The 21,365-nt window shown below is 46.8% G+C and overlaps 1 protein-coding gene across 1 annotated transcript in view; it reads left to right on the forward strand.

Annotated features, from left to right (window-relative positions):
- Positions 1–19,859, forward strand: part of LOC106592742 (tudor domain-containing protein 3) — a 52,707-nt gene extending 32,848 nt beyond the window's left edge. Inside the window, exons 10-14 of the mRNA XM_082963313.1 lie at positions 10,328–11,117; positions 11,617–12,118; positions 13,552–13,677; positions 14,153–14,292; positions 19,428–19,859. Of these exons, the coding sequence (XP_082819439.1) occupies positions 10,328–11,117; positions 11,617–12,118; positions 13,552–13,677; positions 14,153–14,263 (1,529 nt within the window). The 3' untranslated portion in view covers positions 14,264–14,292; positions 19,428–19,859. The remainder of the gene's footprint in view (positions 1–10,327; positions 11,118–11,616; positions 12,119–13,551; positions 13,678–14,152; positions 14,293–19,427) is intronic.
- Positions 19,860–21,365: the final 1,506 nt, after the last annotated feature.

Below are 21,365 nucleotides of genomic sequence, written 5' to 3' on the forward strand. Positions count from 1 at the left end.
ATAGTCTTCTACATACAAGGTACAGTTAGGGGTCCTGTCCTTCCTTTACCAATAGTCTTCTACATACAAGGTACAGTTAGGGGTCCTTCCTTTACCAATAGTCTTCTACATACAAGGTACAGTTAGGGGTCCTGTCCTTCCTTTACCAATAGTCTTCTCCCAACAAGGTACAGTTAGGGGTCCTGTCCTTCCTTTACCAATAGTCTTCTACATACAAGGTACAGTTAGGAGTCCTTCCTTTACCAATAGTCTTCTCCCTACAAGGTACAGTTAGGGGTCCTGTCCTTCCTTTACCAATAGTCTTCTCCCTACAAGGTACAGTTAGGGGTCCTGTCCTTCCTTTACCAATAGTCTTCTACATACAAGGTACAGTTAGGGGTCCTGTCCTTCCTTTACCAATAGTCTTCTACATACAAGGTACAGTTAGGGGTCCTTCCTTTACCAATAGTCTTCTACATACAAGGTACAGTTAGGGGTCCTTCCTTTACCAATAGTCTTCTCCCTACAAGGTACAGTTAGGGGTCCTGTCCTTCCTTTACCAATAGTCTTCTACATACAAGGTACAGTTAGGGGTCCTTCCTTTACCAATAGTCTTCTCCCTACAAGGTACAGTTAGGGGTCCTTCATTTTCCACTAGTCTTCTCCCTACAAGGTACAGTTAGGGGTCCTGTCCTTCCTTTACCAATAGTCTTCTCCCTACAAGGTACAGTTAGGGGTCCTGTCCTTCCTTTACCAATAGTCTTCTACATACAAGGTACAGTTAGGGGTCCTTCCTTTACCAATAGTCTTCTCCCTACAAGGTACAGTTAGGGGTCCTTCCTTTACCAATAGTCTTCTACATACAAGGTACAGTTAGGGGTCCTGTCCTTCCTTTACCAATAGTCTTCTACATACAAGGTACAGTTAGGGGTCCTTCCTTTACCAATAGTCTTCTACATACAAGGTACAGTTAGGGGTCCTTCCTTTACCAATAGTCTTCTCCCTACAAGGTACAGTTAGGGGTCCTGTCCTTCCTTTACCAATAGTCTTCTACATACAAGGTACAGTTAGGGGTCCTGTCCTTCCTTTACCAATAGTCTTCTACATACAAGGTACAGTTAGGGGTCCTTCCTTTACCAATAGTCTTCTACATACAAGGTACAGTTAGGGGTCCTTCCTTTACCAATAGTCTTCTCCCTACAAGGTACAGTTAGGGGTCCTGTCCTTCCTTTACCAATAGTCTTCTACATACAAGGTACAGTTAGGGCGTCCTTCCTTTACCAATAGTCTTCTACATACAAGGTACAGTTAGGGGTCCTGTCCTTCCTTTACCAATAGTCTTCTACATACAAGGTACAGTTAGGGGTCCTGTCCTTCCTTTACCAATAGTCTTCTCCCTACAAGGTACAGTTAGGGGTCCTTCCTTTACCAATAGTCTTCTCCCTACAAGGTACAGTTAGGGGTCCTGTCCTTCCTTTACCAATAGTCTTCTCCCTACAAGGTACAGTTAGGGGTCCTGTCCTTCCTTTACCAATAGTCTTCTACATACAAGGTACAGTTAGGGGTCCTTCCTTTACCAATAGTCTTCTACATACAAGGTACAGTTAGGGGTCCTGTCCTTCCTTTACCAATAGTCTTCTATATACAAGGTACATTTAGGGGTCCTGTCCTTCCTTTACCAATAGTCTTCTCCCTACAAGGTACAGTTAGGGGTCCTGTCCTTCCTTTACCAATAGTCTTCTCCCTACAAGGTACAGTTAGGGGTCCTGTCCTTCCTTTACCAATAGTCTTCTCCCTACAAGGTACAGTTAGGGGTCCTGTCCTTCCTTTACCAATAGTCTTCTCCCTACAAGGTACAGTTAGGGGTCCTGTCCTTCCTTTACCAATAGTCTTCTCCCTACAAGGTACAGTTAGGGGTCCTGTCCTTCCTTTACCAATAGTCTTCTCCCTACAAGGTACAGTTAGGGGTCCTGTCCTTCCTTTACCAATAGTCTTCTCCCTACAAGGTACAGTTAGGGGTCCTGTCCTTCCTTTACCAATAGTCTTCTCCCTACAAGGTACAGTTAGGGGTCCTGTCCTTCCTTTACCAATAGTCTTCTACATACAAGGTACAGTTAGGGGTCCTGTCCTTCCTTTACCAATATTCTTCTCCCTACAAGGTACAGTTAGGGGTCCTTCCTTTACCAATAGTCTTCTACATACAAGGTACAGTTAGGGGTCCTGTCCTTCCTTTACCAATAGTCTTCTCCCTACAAGGTACAGTTAGGGGTCCTGTCCTTCCTTTACCAATAGTCTTCTCCCTACAAGGTACAGTTAGGGGTCCTGTCCTTCCTTTACCAATAGTCTTCTCCCTACAAGGTACAGTTAGGGGTCCTGTCCTTCCTTTACCAATAGTCTTCTCCATACAAGGTACAGTTAGGGGTCCTGTCCTTCCTTTACCAATAGTCTTCTCCCTACAAGGTACAGTTAGGGGTCCTGTCCTTCCTTTACCAATAGTCTTCTCCCTACAAGGTACAGTTAGGGGTCCTTCCTTTACCAATAGTCTTCTACATACAAGGTACAGTTAGGGGTCCTTCCTTTACCAATAGTCTTCGACATACAAGGTACAGTTAGGGGTCCTGTCCTTCCTTTACCAATAGTCTTCTACATACAAGGTACAGTTAGGGGTCCTTCCTTTACCAATAGTCTTCTACATACAAGGTACAGTTAGGGGTCCTGTCCTTCCTTTACCAATAGTCTTCTCCCAACAAGGTACAGTTAGGGGTCCTGTCCTTCCTTTACCAATAGTCTTCTACATACAAGGTACAGTTAGGAGTCCTTCCTTTACCAATAGTCTTCTCCCTACAAGGTACAGTTAGGTGACCTGTCCTTCCTTTACCAATAGTCTTCTCCCTACAAGGTACAGTTAGGGGTCCTGTCCTTCCTTTACCAATAGTCTTCTACATACAAGGTACAGTTAGGGGTCCTGTCCTTCCTTTACCAATAGTCTTCTACATACAAGGTACAGTTAGGGGTCCTTCCTTTACCAATAGTCTTCTACATACAAGGTACAGTTAGGGGTCCTTCCTTTACCAATAGTCTTCTCCCTACAAGGTACAGTTAGGGGTCCTGTCCTTCCTTTACCAATAGTCTTCTACATACAAGGTACAGTTAGGGGTCCTTCCTTTACCAATAGTCTTCTCCCTACAAGGTACAGTTAGGGGTCCTTCATTTTCCACTAGTCTTCTCCCTACAAGGTACAGTTAGGGGTCCTGTCCTTCCTTTACCAATAGTCTTCTCCCTACAAGGTACAGTTAGGGGTCCTGTCCTTCCTTTACCAATAGTCTTCTACATACAAGGTACAGTTAGGGGTCCTTCCTTTACCAATAGTCTTCTCCCTACAAGGTACAGTTAGGGGTCCTTCCTTTACCAATAGTCTTCTACATACAAGGTACAGTTAGGGGTCCTGTCCTTCCTTTACCAATAGTCTTCTACATACAAGGTACAGTTAGGGGTCCTTCCTTTACCAATAGTCTTCTACATACAAGGTACAGTTAGGGGTCCTTCCTTTACCAATAGTCTTCTCCCTACAAGGTACAGTTAGGGGTCCTGTCCTTCCTTTACCAATAGTCTTCTACATACAAGGTACAGTTAGGGGTCCTTCCTTTACCAATAGTCTTCTACATACAAGGTACAGTTAGGGGTCCTTCCTTTACCAATAGTCTTCTCCCTACAAGGTACAGTTAGGGGTCCTTCCTTTACCAATAGTCTTCTACATACAAGGTACAGTTAGGGGTCCTGTCCTTCCTTTACCAATAGTCTTCTACATACAAGGTACAGTTAGGGGTCCTTCCTTTACCAATAGTCTTCTACATACAAGGTACAGTTAGGGGTCCTGTCCTTCCTTTACCAATAGTCTTCTCCCTACAAGGTACAGTTAGGGGTCCTTCCTTTACCAATAGTCTTCTCCCTACAAGGTACAGTTAGGGGTCCTGTCCTTCCTTTACCAATAGTCTTCTCCCTACAAGGTACAGTTAGGGGTCCTGTCCTTCCTTTACCAATAGTCTTCTACATACAAGGTACAGTTAGGGGTCCTTCCTTTACCAATAGTCTTCTACATACAAGGTACAGTTAGGGGTCCTGTCCTTCCTTTACCAATAGTCTTCTCCCTACAAGGTACAGTTAGGGGTCATTCCTTTACCAATAGTCTTCTCCCTACAAGGTACAGTTAGGGGTCCTGTCCTTCCTTTACCAATAGTCTTCTCCCTACAAGGTACAGTTAGGGGTCCTGTCCTTCCTTTACCAATAGTCTTCTACATACAAGGTACAGTTAGGGGTCCTTCCTTTACCAATAGTCTTCTACATACAAGGTACAGTTAGGGGTCCTTCCTTTACCAATAGTCTTCTCCCTACAAGGTACAGTTAGGGGTCCTGTCCTTCCTTTACCAATAGTCTTCTCCCTACAAGGTACAGTTAGGGGTCCTGTCCTTCCTTTACCAATAGTCTTCTCCCTACAAGGTACAGTTAGGGGTCCTGTCCTTCCTTTACCAATAGTCTTCTACATACAAGGTACAGTTAGGGGTCCTTCCTTTACCAATAGTCTTCTACATACAAGGTACAGTTAGGGGTCCTGTCCTTCCTTTACCAATAGTCTTCTCCCTACAAGGTACAGTTAGGGGTCCTGTCCTTCCTTTACCAATAGTCTTCTCCCTACAAGGTACAGTTAGGGGTCCTTCCTTTACCAATAGTCTTCTCCCTACAAGGTACAGTTAGGGGTCCTGTCCTTCCTTTACCAATAGTCTTCTACATACAAGGTACAGTTAAGGGTCCTGTCCTTCCTTTACCAATATTCTTCTCCCTACAAGGTACAGTTAGGGGTCCTTCCTTTACCAATAGTCTTCTACATACAAGGTACAGTTAGGGGTCCTGTCCTTCCTTTACCAATAGTCTTCTCCCTACAAGGTACAGTTAGGGGTCCTGTCCTTCCTTTACCAATAGTCTTCTACATACAAGGTACAGTTAGGGGTCCTTCCTTTACCAATAGTCTTCTCCCTACAAGGTAGTTAGGGGTCCTTCCTTTACCAATAGTCTTCTCCCTACAAGGTACAGTTAGGGGTCATTCCTTTACCAATAGTCTTCTCCCTACAAGGTACAGTTAGGGGTCCTGTCCTTCCTTTACCAATAGTCTTCTCCCTACAAGGTACAGTTAGGGGTCCTGTCCTTCCTTTACCAATAGTCTTCTACATACAAGGTACAGTTAGGGGTCCTTCCTTTACCAATAGTCTTCTACATACAAGGTACAGTTAGGGGTCCTTCCTTTACCAATAGTCTTCTCCCTACAAGGTACAGTTAGGGGTCCTGTCCTTCCTTTACCAATAGTCTTCTCCCTACAAGGTACAGTTAGGGGTCCTGTCCTTCCTTTACCAATAGTCTTCTCCCTACAAGGTACAGTTAGGGGTCCTGTCCTTCCTTTACCAATAGTCTTCTACATACAAGGTACAGTTAGGGGTCCTTCCTTTACCAATAGTCTTCTACATACAAGGTACAGTTAGGGGTCATGTCCTTCCTTTACCAATAGTCTTCTACATACAAGGTACAGTTAGGGGTCCTGTCCTTCCTTTACCAATAGTCTTCTCCCTACAAGGTACAGTTAGGGGTCCTGTCCTTCCTTTACCAATAGTCTTCTACATACAAGGTACAGTTAGGGGTCCTTCCTTTACCAATAGTCTTCTACATACAAGGTACAGTTAGGGGTCCTTCCTTTACCAATAGTCTTCTACATACAAGGTACAGTTAGGGGTCCTGTCCTTCCTTTACCAATAGTCTTCTACAAACAAGGTACAGTTAGGGGTCCTGTCCTTCCTTTACCAATAGTCTTCTACATACAAGGTACAGTTAGGGGTCCTTCCTTTACCAATAGTCTTCTCCCTACAAGGTACAGTTAGGGGTCCTGTCCTTCCTTTACCAATAGTCTTCTACATACAAGGTACAGTTAGGGGTCCTTCCTTTACCAATAGTCTTCTCCCTACAAGGTACAGTTAGGGGTCCTTCATTTTCCACTAGTCTTCTCCCTACAAGGTACAGTTAGGGGTCCTGTCCTTCCTTTACCAATAGTCTTCTCCCTACAAGGTACAGTTAGGGGTCCTGTCCTTCCTTTACCAATAGTCTTCTACATACAAGGTACAGTTAGGGGTCCTTCCTTTACCAATAGTCTTCTCCCTACAAGGTACAGTTAGGGGTCCTGTCCTTCCTTTACCAATCGTCTTCAGCAGGGTTGTTGGCTACAGTTGAAACGTGTTGGTTTTAACAATAAAGAAGTGTCTCTACTTCACTTTGCCCCATGAATTCATGCACCTTGGTGGGAGAGCGAGGTAGCATCAGGGATCGTTTCCTTCCTCTACCTTTATCCTGCTGTGGTGCCTGCTTTCAACCTGATATTTTCACAAAGCACATAGCAGTCTGTTACACCTATTTGTGACATTTATTGAAAAGGGGGAATTTTCTATTATAGGTAGATAATCATTTTCTTCATCCTGTTTGTCTTTCTGATTCACACTCTTTTTCCAGCATCAAAGCTTAACTGTCATTCAAAATTCCTTAAAATATTGTACATTTTATAAGAAATATATATTTTTAAAGAAAGGGTATGGTGTAAATCTGTGTTGGAGTGGGTAACTCTCCCGGCTCCATGGACATGTTCCGTTCCCCTCTGGAGAGCAGGGTTCAACTTCCAAGTCCAGCTTTCACACTTCTGTTTCCTCTTAATATTTCACCCCCTTTGTTTCTGATCCATCTGTCATAAAACAAATCAAATAGGTCAGGATTAAAACACATGTTAATACAGAGCTCCACACTGTGTGTTATTGTCTCTGGTCCTGTAGTCCTGTCTCTGGTGTTATAGTCTCTGGTGTTGTAGTCTCTGGTCCTGTAGTCCTGTCTCTGGTGTTATAGTCTCTGGTGTTGTAGTCTCTGGTCCTGTAGTCCTGTCTCTGGTGTTATAGTCTCTGGTGTTATAGTCTCTGGTGTTGTAGTCTCTGGTGTTATAGTCTCTGGTGTTGTAGTCTCTGGCGCTGTAGTCCTGTCTCTGGTGTTATAGTCTCTGGTGTTGTAGTCTCTGGTGTTATAGTCTCTGGTGTTGTAGTCTCTGGTGCTGTAGTCTCTGATGTTATAGTCTCTGGTGTTGTAGTCTCTTGTGTTGTAGTCCTGTCTCTTGTGTTGTAGTCCTGTCTCTGGTGTTATAGTATCTGGTGTTGTAGTCCTGTCTCTGGTGTTGTAGTCCTGTCTCTGGTGTTGTAGTCCTGTCTCTGGTGTTGTAGTCCTGTCTCTGGTGTTGTAGTCTCTGGTGTTGTAGTCCTGTCTCTGGTGTTGTAGTCTCTGGTGTTGTCGTCCTGTCTCTGGTGTTATAGTCTCTGGTGCAGTAGTCCTGTCTCTGGTGCAGTAGTCCTGTCTCTGGTGCGGTAGTCCTGTCTCTGGTGCTGTAGTCCTGTCTCTGGTGATGTAGTCTCTGGTGCTGTAGTCTCTGGTGCTGTAGTCTGGTGTTATAGTCTCTGGTGTTGTCATCCTGTCTCTGGTGCTGTAGTCTCTGGTGCTGTAGTCCTGTCTCTGGTGCTGTAGTCTCTGGTGCAGTAGTCCTGTCTCTGGTGCTGTAGTCTCTGGTGCTATAGTGTCTGGTGCTGTAGTCTCTGGTGCTGTAGTGTCTGGTGCTGTAGTCTCTGGTGCTGTAGTCCTGTCTCTGGTGCGGTAGTCTCTGGTGCTCTAGTCTGGTGCTGTAGTCCTGTCTCTGGTGCTGTAATCCTGTCTCTGGTGCCGTAGTCCTGTCTCTGGCGCCGTAGTCCTGTCTCTGGCGCCGTAGTCCTGTCTCTGGCGCCGTAGTCCTGTCTCTGGCGCCGTAGTCCTGTCTCTTGCGCCGTAGTCCTGTCTCTTGCGCCGTAGTCCTGTCTCTTGCGCCGTAGTCCTGTCTCTTGCGCCGTAGTCCTGTCTCTTGCGCCGTAGTCCTGTCTCTGGCGCCGTAGTCCTGTCTCTGGCGCCGTAGTCCTGTCTCTGGCGCCGTAGTCCTGTCTCTGGCGCCGTAGTCCTGTCTCTGGCGCCGTAGTCCTGTCTCTGGCGCCGTAGTCCTGTCTCTGGCGCCGTAGTCCTGTCTCTGGTGCTGTAGTCCTGTCTCTTGTGCTGTAGTCCTGTCTCTCCTCTGGTGGTTATAGTGAGGAGCCAGCCAGATGGTCTGTGTGTCTCTCTACAGAGGGTATTAAGCTGTATAAAACAGTGCTGCCGTTAGTTAAGTCTCTGACATCAGTGGGTATGCATGGAGACAAACTGACATATGGTTCACCACAGAGGGTGAAATGGACACAGCCAACAGAGAGGGATGGGTTTCATTTCCTGCCTTTCATGAGGGGAAGTTACTGTTTGATGTTTGGGCTCATTTCAAGTATTTAGATGTTTGAAACCAGAGTTTGGGATCATGCCATTTTTACTGAACTCTGGCATTGATGTTTGTTTCCCCCTTCTTTGTTTATATACGGGTATATAATGACGTATGTTTCGATTTTATTTGTATTTGTTTCTCAGGTCTCCAATTAAAAGACAGTATCTAGAATTTAAGCATGGGTGTGTGTGTACATGTCAGGGATGTGACCAATGGACAATTTTGCTTAACGTTTAATCTGCATTTTTCTACATATAATTTTCTGTTAAAACGATACAAGAAAAATCTGAAAATTCCACGTCAATTTACAATGCAGAATAATGATCCTATTAATTCACGATGCAGAATAATTCATTCATGATGCAGAATAATTCATTCACGATGCAGAATAATTCATTCACGATGCAGAATAATTCATTCACGATGCAGAATAATGGTCCTAATAAGGACAACTAGGGCCAGACAGTGAAGTTCTGTCTCCCTCAGTCATATCCCCTTGAAAGCACCTCTGCTACGGTCTGTTTGTTTGTCTGTGAGGGTACACGACAGCTGTTTAAACACCAAACCTTCTCTGGAGATGGATTGGAAGCGCCCGCTGAACGGGTATTTTACTTGTCTGTAAAGGAAGGTCGCTTCTGAAGTGGGACTTAACGTCCTTCACGAGGCGTCCAGAACTGTCCATCAAATGAATCTTGAGCTGCCTGTGGGATAAACTATCGTACAGCCTGCCGCCTGCTCCTCTTTACATCTTGTTAAATACCATGACTTACCAATTTTATTTATTTTATTTCAACTTTATTTAACCAGGTAGGCCAGTTGAGAACAAGTTCTCATTTACAACTACGACCTGGCCAAGATAAAGCAAAGCAGTGCGACACAAACAACGACGCAGAGTTACACATGGAATAAACAAGCGTACAGTCAATAACACTATAGAAAAGTCTATATACAGTGTGTGTAAATGTAGTAAGGAGACATTTAGTAGAAAGAAAATACATCTTCCTCTAGGAATCGCCTCCTAAGATTCAGTATTTTTGAAACGGAGACTGATTAGTTGCCGTACTTCAGAGAACACAAACACTCACAGCAGGTCTGCCACCAGACAGACAGAACCGGGCACTGGGCCAATCAGTATAGGCAGGTCTGCCACCAGACAGACAGAACCGGGCACTGGGCCGATCAGTATAGGCAGGTCAGCCACCAGACAGACAGAACCGGGCACTGGGCCGATCAGTATAGGCAGGTCAGCCACCAGACAGACAGAACCGGCACTAGGCCGATCAGTATAGGCAGGTCAGCCACCAGACAGACAGAACCGGGCACTGGGCCGATCAGTATAGGCAGGTCAGCCACCAGACAGACAGAACCGGGCACTGGGTCGATCAGTATAGGCAGGTCAGCCACCAGACAGACAGAACCGGCACTGGGCCGATCAGTATAGGCAGGTCAGCCACCAGACAGACAGAACCGGGCACTGGGCCGATCAGTATAGGCAGGTCAGCCACCAGACAGACAGAACCGGGCACTGGCCCGATCAGTATAGGCAGGTCAGCCACCAGACAGACAGAACCGGGCACTGGGCCGATCAGTATATGCAGGTCAGCCACCAGACAGACAGAACCGGGCACTGGGCCGATCAGTATAGGCAGGTCAGCCACCAGACAGACAGAACCGGGCACTGGGCCGATCAGTATAGGCAGGTCAGCCACCAGACAGACAGAACCGGGCACTAGGCCTGTCTATCGGCAAACAAAAACAACATTTTGTTGAAATGTTTAAACGTTCACAACGTGTGTGTGTGTGTGTGTGTGTGTGTGTGTGTGTGTGTGTGTGTGTGTGTGTGTGTGTGTGTGTGTGTGTGTGTGTGTGTGTGTGTGTGTGTGTGTGTGTGTGTGTGTGTGTGTGTGTGTGTGTGTGAATATCTTTTTCTCTGGGTTTCTCCTCCAGAGCCAAAGAGCCAGTCCTCTCAGAGGCATCATGATGGTAAGATGACGTTCCCCCCTAACCACCAGTCCCAGGACAGGTACCCCCAACGCAGCGACAGCCGCAACGACAGGTCAGACAGTAGGAATGACTGGTCCAGGAACGACAGATCACGGAAGGAGAGGAACGATAGATCAGACTTCAGGAACGATAGGAACGACAGACCACCTCGCTTCCAGAGGGATAGTGACAAGGATTTCCCTAAACCTGGCCACGACCCTTCCATCACCACATCCACCCCTTCCCCAGCTCCAGTCTCAGCTCCAGCAGGGGGCCAGCAGGGCCAGGAGAGAGCCCAGGACAGAGGCCAGGAAAGGGGCCAGACACAGGAGAAGGCCCCTCCTGGAGGTGGAGGAGGGACAGAGAGGTGGAGAGAGGCCCAGAATGAGAGACAAGCAGCCAGGGAGGCCAGAGGACAGGCATCAGTGTTCTGCCCAGCTACGTACCCCGCCCCTGGCCAGCGGAACAGAGAACCCAGAGACGGAACCCAGGGGGATCCTTTTGGTTCTGGAACCTTCCAGCAGGGAATCAGAGTAGGTTCTAGTTTTGGTTCCGGAGGGTTCCAGAACCAAAGTCGGAGAGAGCAGCACTCGGTACCTGATCTGTCGTTTAATAAGAGAGGAGGAGGGATGAAGCAGAACAACGGGTCTGCACCAGCTGCCTCTAAACCAGGCCAGCACCAGACAGAGTCCAGTTCTAACTGTGTATCAGAACCTAAAGGGGTCCAGAGATCTGACAGCAGAGCAGACAACAGGTATGGATACTAGATTAGACTTGATTATGAATGTCGTCTCATCAAATCAAGTTTTATTGGTCACATACACATGGATAGCAGATGTTAATGTGAGTGTAGCGAAATGCTTGTGCTTCTAGTTCCGACAGTGCAGTAATATCTAACAAATAATCTAACAATTCCACAACAACTACCTAATACACACAAGTGTAAAGGAATGAATACGAATATATGAATGAGTGATGGCCGAACGGCATAGGCAAAATGCAGTAGACGGTATAGAGTACAGTATATACATATGAGATGAGTAATGTAGGGTATGTAAACATTATATAAAGTGGCATTATTTGTATGGATACTTGATTAGACTTGCATTGTCAATGTCATCCGTGTTTATGAATACAATGTGCGAGGATTGACTGTTTTCTCATGTGTATGCAATGGTTTTCATTCTTGTACGATGATGCCAATGAAAGAATGTGCATTCTGGGATGTACAGTAAAGTTGTGTTGTATTGTAGAGCTGAGCCCAACAGCAGAAGGAGAGGAGGGGGGAAGTCCCACAGGGAAAGGCCCAACTCTGACAACTTTGATCGTTACCGGGACAACGGACCGTCAAACTCTTCTGCGTTGTGGGCGGGGCAAGAGGAGGACTGTAGCGCCGGGACGCAGGACTGGGGCGTGTCCCGTGGGGAGTCTCGTCCAGTGAAAGGCCAAGTGGGCGGCGGCCCAGGCTCGGGTCCACATCTCCAAAACGGTGACTCGTCAACGGAACACCGGACAGGGCCAATCAAACAACAGAACTACTCCTCTGGTCCCGCCCCCAGGGAGAGGGAGGAGCCACACAACAGGAACAGCACTAACCCCGCCCATAACAACTCCAACACCGCCCCTAAGAAGAGGTCAGGGCAGGTCAAAGGGCAGAGGTCAGACCAGGGACAGGTTGGGTCCATGGAGCCTCAAGGCCTGGGGAACTTGAAACCAGGAGACCAGGTTCTAGCGCTCTACTGGGAAGACAACAAGGTACAATTATATTAACACTGGACTCATGGTTAGATAGATGGAAGGATGACAATCAATTATATTAACACTGGACTCATGGTTAGATAGATGGAAGGATGACAATCAATTATATTAACACTGGAGTCATGGTTAGATAGATGGAAGGATGACAATCAATCATATTGAAATCTCCTAAAATAAATGGCGAATAATTTGACGATATTAAACACTGTTTACATTCTTGAGTTTGATATAACTTTCAACACTTGTCCAAAGCTTTACATAGATGTTAGACGTGTTCTTGGACAGAATAGACTGGTTGTATGCTGTGTATAAAGACACTTCTGTGTGTAGTTCTACAGGTCCAGGATAGATGCTGTGTATAATGACACCTCTGTGTGTAGTTCTACAGGTCCAGGATAGATGCTGTGTATAATGACACCTCTGTGTGTAGTTCTACAGGTCCAGGATAGATGCTGTGTATAATGACACCTCTGTGTGTAGTTCTACAGATCCAGGATAGATGCTGTGTATAATGACACCTCTGTGTGTAGTTCTACAGGTCCAGGATAGATGCTGTGTATAATAACACCTCTGTGTGTAGTTCTACAGGTCCAGGATAGATGCTGTGTATAATGACACCTCTGTGTGTAGTTCTACAGGTCCAGGATAGATGCTGTGTATAATAACACCTCTGTGTGTAGTTCTACAGATCCAGGATAGATGCTGTGTATAATAACACCTCTGTGTGTAGTTCTACAGATCCAGGATAGATGCTGTGTATAATAACACCTCTGTGTGTAGTTCTACAGATCCAGGATAGATGCTGTGTATAATGACACCTCTGTGTGTAGTTCTACAGATCCAGGATAGATGCTGTGTATAATGACACCTCTGTTTGTAGTTCTACAGATCCAGGATAGATGCTGTGTTTAATGACACCTCTGTGTGTAGTTCTACAGATCCAGGATAGATGCTGTGTATAATGACACCTCTGTGTGTAGTTCTACAGATCCAGGATAGATGCTGTGTATAATGACACCTCTGTGTGTAGTTCTACAGATCCAGGATAGATGCTGTGTATAATGACACCTCTGTGTGTAGTTCTACAGATCCAGGATAGATGCTGTGTATAATGACACCTCTGTGTGTAGTTCTACAGATCCAGGATAGATGCTGTGTATAATAACACCTCTGTGTGTAGTTCTACAGATCCAGGATAGATGCTGTGTATAATGACACCTCTGTGTGTAGTTCTACAGATCCAGGATAGATGCTGTGTATAATGACACCTCTGTGTGTAGTTCTACAGATCCAGGATAGATGCTGTGTATAATAACACCTCTGTGTGTAGTTCTACAGGTCCAGGATAGATGCTGTGTATAATGACACCTCTGTGTGTAGTTCTACAGGTCCAGGATAGATGCTGTGTATAATGACACCTCTGTTTGTAGTTCTACAGATCCAGGATAGATGCTGTACATCCCTCTGGTCTCACAGCGGTCGTGGTCTTTACTGAGTATGGAAACTGTGAGGAGGTCCTTCTACACAACATCAGACCTGTCAACACGGACTTCTGGGTAAGTATCTATGGACTGCAGTTGCTCTGTCTCAACTCACCTTTCCGTGATTCCTCACGTCCTCTCTCCTCTCCAGCTTCTCAACCGTATTGGAGGAGAATGTCCAAGGTCCCTCCCCCACCCTAGACCGTCTCCTCTAATGGGTTTTAGAGAAGGAGGAGAGAAGAGGATGTAAGGAAACGAGGATAGACTCATTGAGAATGAGCCTACGTTCTGCCTAAAGAAAGTCCTTGGTTCCGTCTGAGATGACGCTACGTATTCAGTTGTGAATACACCGACTGATACGACGTGGTTTTGTCTTCAGGAAGACCTCTATCAGCTGGTTCTAATATAATCTCATAAACCAGGGCCTGTATTCACAGTGTCTTGAGCCAGAGTGCAGATCTTGGATCAGGTCCTGCCTGTGAAAATAGAATCTTATTCAGTACGATGTTAAAAGGCCAAACTGATGGTAGATCTGTATGTGTGGTAGCAGAAGGAAGAGGAGGGGTTAGAGTACCGGCGCGGGGGAGACGGGCAGCCTCGGACCACCACGAGGACACGGCCCACGGTCCAGTATTACCAGCCGCCCAGGGCCAGGGACTGACTGACTGATCACATCATGACTGAGTTACGGTACGGACACAACACCTGTACTACACTACATGACTGAGTTACGGTACGGACACAACACCTGTACTACACCACATGACTGAGTTACGGTACGGACACAACACCTGTACTACACCACATGACTGAGTTACGGTACGGACACAACACCTGTACTACACCACATGACTGAGTTACGGTACGGACACAACACCTGTACTACACCACATGACTGAGTTACGGTACGGACACAACACCTGTACTACACCACATGACTGAGTTACGGTATGGACACAACACCTGTACTACACTACATGACTGAGTTACGGTACGGACACAACACCTGTACTACACTACATGACTGAGTTACGGTACGGACACAACACCTGTACTACACCACATGACTGAGTTACGGTACGGACACAACACCTGTACTACACTACATGACTGAGTTACGGTACGGTCACAACACCTGTACTACACCACATGACTGAGTTACGGTACGGACACAACACCTGTACTACACCACATGACTGAGTTACGGTACGGACACAACACCTGTACTACACCACATGACTGAGTTACGGTACGGACACAACACCTGTACTACACTACATGACTGAGTTACGGTACGGACACAACACCTGTACTACACCACATGACTGAGTTACGGTACGGACACAACACCTGTACTACACCACATGACTGAGTTACGGTACGGACACAACACCTGTACTACACTACATGACTGAGTTACGGTATGGACACAACACCTGTACTACACTACATGACTGAGTTACGGTACGGACACAACACCTGTACTACACCACATGACTGAGTTACGGTACGGACACAACACCTGTACTACACTACATGACTGAGTTACGGTACGGACACAACACCTGTACTACACTACATGACTGAGTTACGGTACAGACACAACACCTGTACTACACCACATGACTGAGTTACGGTACGGACACAACACCTGTACTACACCACATGACTGAGTTACGGTACGGACAGGTTACACTTGTACTACACTACATGACTGAGTTACGGTACGGACACAACACCTGTACTACACCACATGACTGAGTTACGGTACGGACACAACACCTGTACTACACCACATGACTGAGTTACGGTACGGACACAACACCTGTACTACACCACATGACTGAGTTACGGTACGGACAGGTTACACCTGTACTACACTACATGACTGAGTTACGGTACGGACACAACACCTGTACTACACCACATGACTGAGTTACGGTACGGACACAACACCTGTACTACACTACATGACTGAGTTACGGTACGGACACAACACCTGTACTACACTACATGACTGAGTTACGGTACGGACACAACACCTGTACTACACCACATGACTGAGTTACGGTACGGACACAACACCTGTACTACACCACATGACTGAGTTACGGTACGGACACAACACCTGTACTATACCACATGACTGAGTTACGGTACGGACAGGTTAGACCTGTACTACACTACATGACTGAGTTACGGTACGGACACAACACCTGTACTACACCACATGACTGAGTTATGGTACGGACACAACACCTGTACTACACTACATGACTGAGTTACGGTACGGACACAACACCTGTACTACACTACATGACTGAGTTACGGTACGGACACAACACCTGTACTACACCACATGACTGAGTTACGGTACGGACACAACACCTGTACTACACCACATGACTGAGTTACGGTACGGACACAACACCTGTACTACACTACATGACTGAGTTACGGTACGGACACAACACCTGTACTACACCACATGACTGAGTTACGGTACGGACACAACACCTGTACTACACTACATGACTGAGTTACGGTACGGACACAACACCTGTACTACACCACATGACTGAGTTACGGTACGGACACAACACCTGTACTACACCACATGACTGAGTTATGGTACGGACACAACACCTGTACTACACTACATGACTGAGTTACGGTACGGACACAACACCTGTACTACACCACATGACTGAGTTACGGTACGGACACAACACCTGTACTACACCACATGACTGAGTTACGGTACGGACACAACACCTGTACTACACTACATGACTGAGTTACGGTACAGACACAACACCTGTACTACACCACATGACTGAGTTACGGTACGGACACAACACCTGTACTACACCACATGACTGAGTTACGGTACGGACACAACACCTGTACTACACCACATGACTGAGTTACGGTACGGACAGGTTACACCTGTACTACACTACATGACTGAGTTACGGTACGGACACAACACCTGTACTACACCACATGACTGAGTTACGGTACGGACACAACACCTGTACTACACCACATGACTGAGTTACGGTACGGACACAACACCTGTACTACACCACATGACTGAGTTACGGTACGGACACAACACCTGTACTACACTACATGACTGAGTTACGGTACGGACACAACACCTGTACTACACCACATGACTGAGTTACGGTACGGACACAACACCTGTACTACACCACATGACTGAGTTACGGTACGAACACAACACCTGTACTACACTACATGACTGAGTTACGGTACGGACACAACACCTGTACTACACCACATGACTGAGTTACGGTACGGACACAACACCTGTACTACACTACATGACTGAGTTACGGTACGGACACAACACCTGTACTACACCACATGACTGAGTTACGGTACGGACAGGTTACACCTGTACTACACTACATGACTGAGTTACGGTACGGACACAACACCTGTACTACACCACATGACTGAGTTACGGTACGGACACAACACCTGTACTACACCACATGACTGAGTTACGGTACGGACACAACACCTGTACTACACCACATGACTGAGTTACGGTACGGACACAACACCTGTACTACACCACATGACTGAGTTACGGTACGGACACAACACCTGTACTACACCACATGACTGAGTTACGGTACGGACACAACACCTGTACTACACTACATGACTGAGTTACGGTACAGACACAACACCTGTACTACACCACATGACTGAGTTACGGTACGGACACAACACCTGTACTACACCACATGACTGAGTTACGGTACGGACAGGTTACACCTGTACTACACTACATGACTGAGTTACGGTACGGACACAACACCTGTACTACACCACATGACTGAGTTACGGTACGGACACAACACCTGTACTACACCACATGACTGAGTTACGGTACGGACACAACACCTGTACTACACTACATGACTGAGTTACGGTACAGACACAACACCTGTACTACACCACATGACTGAGTTATGGTACGGACACAACACCTGTACTACACCACATGACTGAGTTACGGTACGGACAGGTTACACCTGTACTACACTACATGACTGAGTTACGGTACGGACACAACACCTGTACTACACCACATGACTGAGTTACGGTACGGACACAACACCTGTACTACACCACATGACTGAGTTACGGTACGGACACAACACCTGTACTACACCACATGACTGAGTTACGGTACGGACAGGTTACACCTGTACTACACTACATGACTGAGTTACGGTACGGACACAACACCTGTACTACACCACATGACTGAGTTACGGTACGGACACAACACCTGTACTACACCACATGACTGAGTTACGGTACGGACACAACACCTGTACTACACCACATGACTGAGTTACGGTACGGACACAACACCTGTACTACACCACATGACTGAGTTACGGTACGGACACAACACCTGTACTACACTACATGACTGAGTTACGGTACGGACACAACACCTGTACTACACCACATGACTGAGTTACGGTACGGACACAACACCTGTACTACACCACATGACTGAGTTACGGTACGGACACAACACCTGTACTACACTACATGACTGAGTTACGGTACGGACACAACACCTGTACTACACCACATGACTGAGTTACGGTATGGACACAACACCTGTACTACACTACATGACTGAGTTACGGTACGGACACAACACCTGTACTACACCACATGACTGAGTTACGGTACGGACACAACACCTGTACTACACTACATGACTGAGTTACGGTATGGACACAACACCTGTACTACACTACATGACTGAGTTACGGTACAGACACAACACCTGTACTACACCACATGACTGAGTTACGGTACGGACACAACACCTGTACTACACCACATGACTGAGTTACGGTACGGACAGGTTACACCTGTACTACACTACATGACTGAGTTACGGTACGGACACAACACCTGTACTACACCACATGACTGAGTTACGGTACGGACACAACACCTGTACTACACCACATGACTGAGTTACGGTATGGACACAACACCTGTACTACACTACATGACTGAGTTACGGTACGGACACAACACCTGTACTACACCACATGACTGAGTTACGGTACAGACACAACACCTGTACTACACCACATGACTGAGTTACGGTACGGACACAACACCTGTACTACACCACATGACTGAGTTACGGTACGGACACAACACCTGGACCCCTTGCCATGTAAACACTATAGCAAGTTAGTCCCAAATGGCCCTCTATTCCCTCGATAGTGCGCTTCTGTTGACCAGATTGCTACGGGTTAGTCCTATGGGCCCTGGTCTAAAGTAGTGTACTGTATAGGAAATGTAGTGCCATTTCTGAGAACCACCACACTGACCGTTCACACTAGATCCCTCCCTCCCTCCTCCCTCCCTCCCTCCCTCCCTCCCTCCCTCCCTCCCTCCCTCCCTCCCTCCCTCCCTCCCTCCCTCCCTCCCTCCCTCCCTCCCTCCACACAGTTAGTCAGTACCTCCCTCCCTCCCTCCCTCCACACTGTTAGTCAGTAGCTTTCCTGAGGGCCTTATCGTCAAGTAAACAGCCCCAGAGAGCAAACAGCAGCCATTACCGTGGTTACCAGCGCTCCGTGACGTTAATATGAAAGGTAGGTTTGTGTGTTTATTGACAGAGAGATGTTTACTCCCCAAGGCTGGATGATCTTGGACAAAGCAGTGTGAACTGAACACAGGGTTGATGGTGGTTTGACAAGGTGAACTGACTCTCTGACTCTCTGTCTGTTTCCTTTTCCCCTCAGACGGAGTCCACGAAGGATCCCAGAGGTCCACGCATCTGACCTCAAAAACCACATCTTTCTTCTCTCGGGTTGCAAAATTCCAGCAAGTTTTCCAGAATTCCTAGTTGGAGGATTCCACGTCCTTATTGTTCCCTCCTGATTCCTTCAAAATCTTTCAAATGTGGATTTCAGAAAAACTGACTTTTGGGAAAGTTAGTGGGATTTTGCAATCCTTCTCTCCTCTTCACCAAATACACGATGACAACTCTTCCTCTGTGTTCACTTGGGTCTCCATATCAAGAAGTGTGAAACATTCAGGAAAAGGGCTTGTTGCTCAAATATGCTGACAACAAGGACTCTAGCTAACAAACTTTGTAAAGCACACAGCCACTGTACATGGGGAAGATTTGTAAAATAGTTTATTGTTAGACTAATAAAAATGCTGCTCCTGTATTTCTCAGGTTTTTATTTGTCTGATTTGAAATCTCTTTTCCTATGAACGGTCTCATGTTGCACCTTTAATGGTTCAGTCCATGTTCCTCTCTGACACCTCAGTCTGTTACTACAGTCCATGTGTTCCTCTCTGACAGCTCAGTCTGTTACTACAGTCCATGTGTTCCTCTCTGACAGCTCAGTCTGTTACTACAGTCCATGTGTTCCTCTCTGTCAGCTCAGTCTGTTACTACAGTCCATGTGTTCCTCTTGTCTCTGACAGCTGAGTCTGTTACTACAGTCCATGTGTTCCTCTCGTCTCTCAGGCAGGTCAAGCTCATTTGTAGCGTTCAGTGAAGCGGCTCAGAAGGGTAAGACGATCCGTAATAGAGACTGCTGGAAGAGATTACAAAGGGAGCGAGCGCCACAGCTCTTCAGCCATGATTGGACACAGAGCTATTTATATGGGACCCACCATGGACACGACTCCTCGTGCGTTTTACAGATTTTGTGCGTCCCAAATGTTACCGTATTCCTTGTAAGGTACACTGTTGACCAGAGTCCATATGAATATGGTGCCATTTGGGATACATCCATTTGAAACAATCTCCTCAGAGGAGGAGGTTAAGGTTTGAGAGTTCCACTGGACAGAGGAGGTTAAGGTTTGAGAGGTCACCCACAAGATCCACTGGATAGAGGAGGTTAAGGTTTGAGAGGTCACCCACCAGATCCACTGGACAGAGGAGGTGAAAGTTTGAGAGGTCACCCACCAGGGCCACTGGACAGAGGAGGTTAAGGTTTGAGAGGTCACCCACCAGATCCACTGGACAGAGGAGGTTAAGGTTTGAGAGGTCACCCACCAGATCCACTGGACAGAGGAGGTTAAGGTTTGAGAGGTCACCCACCAGATCCACTGGACAGAGGAGGTTAAGGTTTGAGAGGTCACCCACCAGGGCCACTGGACAGAGGAGGTTAAGGTTTGAGAGGTCACCCACCAGGGCCACTGGACAGAGGAGGTTAAGGTTTGAGAGGTCACCCACCAGATCCACTGGACAGATGAGGTTAAGGTTTGAGAGGTCACCCACCAGGGCCACTGGACAGAGGAGGTTAAGGTTTGAGAGGTCACCCACCAGGGCCACTGGACAGAGGAGGTTAAGGTTTGAGAGGTCACCCACCAGGGCCACTGGACAGAGGAGGTTAAGGTTTGAGAGGTCACCCACCAGATCCACTGGACAGAGGAGGTTAAGGTTTGAGAGGTCACCCACCAGGGCCACTGGACAGATGAGGTTAAGGTTTGAGAGGTCACCCACCAGGGCCACTGGACAGAGGAGGTTAAGGTTTGAGAGGTCACCCACCAGGGCCACTGGACAGAGGAGGTTAAGGTTTGAGAGGTCACCCACCAGGGCCACTGGACAGAGGAGGTTAAGTTTGAGAGGACACCTGTTATTCTATATTCCCCAGCTTGATGCAGCTCCATCAGAGCATAGATGAATAATAGATGGGCAGTAATATGGAAACCTATCTAGC

Source organism: Salmo salar, chromosome 17 (assembly GCF_965601325.2).
Source record: "Salmo salar chromosome 17, fSalSal1, whole genome shotgun sequence".
NCBI lineage: Eukaryota > Metazoa > Chordata > Actinopteri > Salmoniformes > Salmonidae > Salmo > Salmo salar.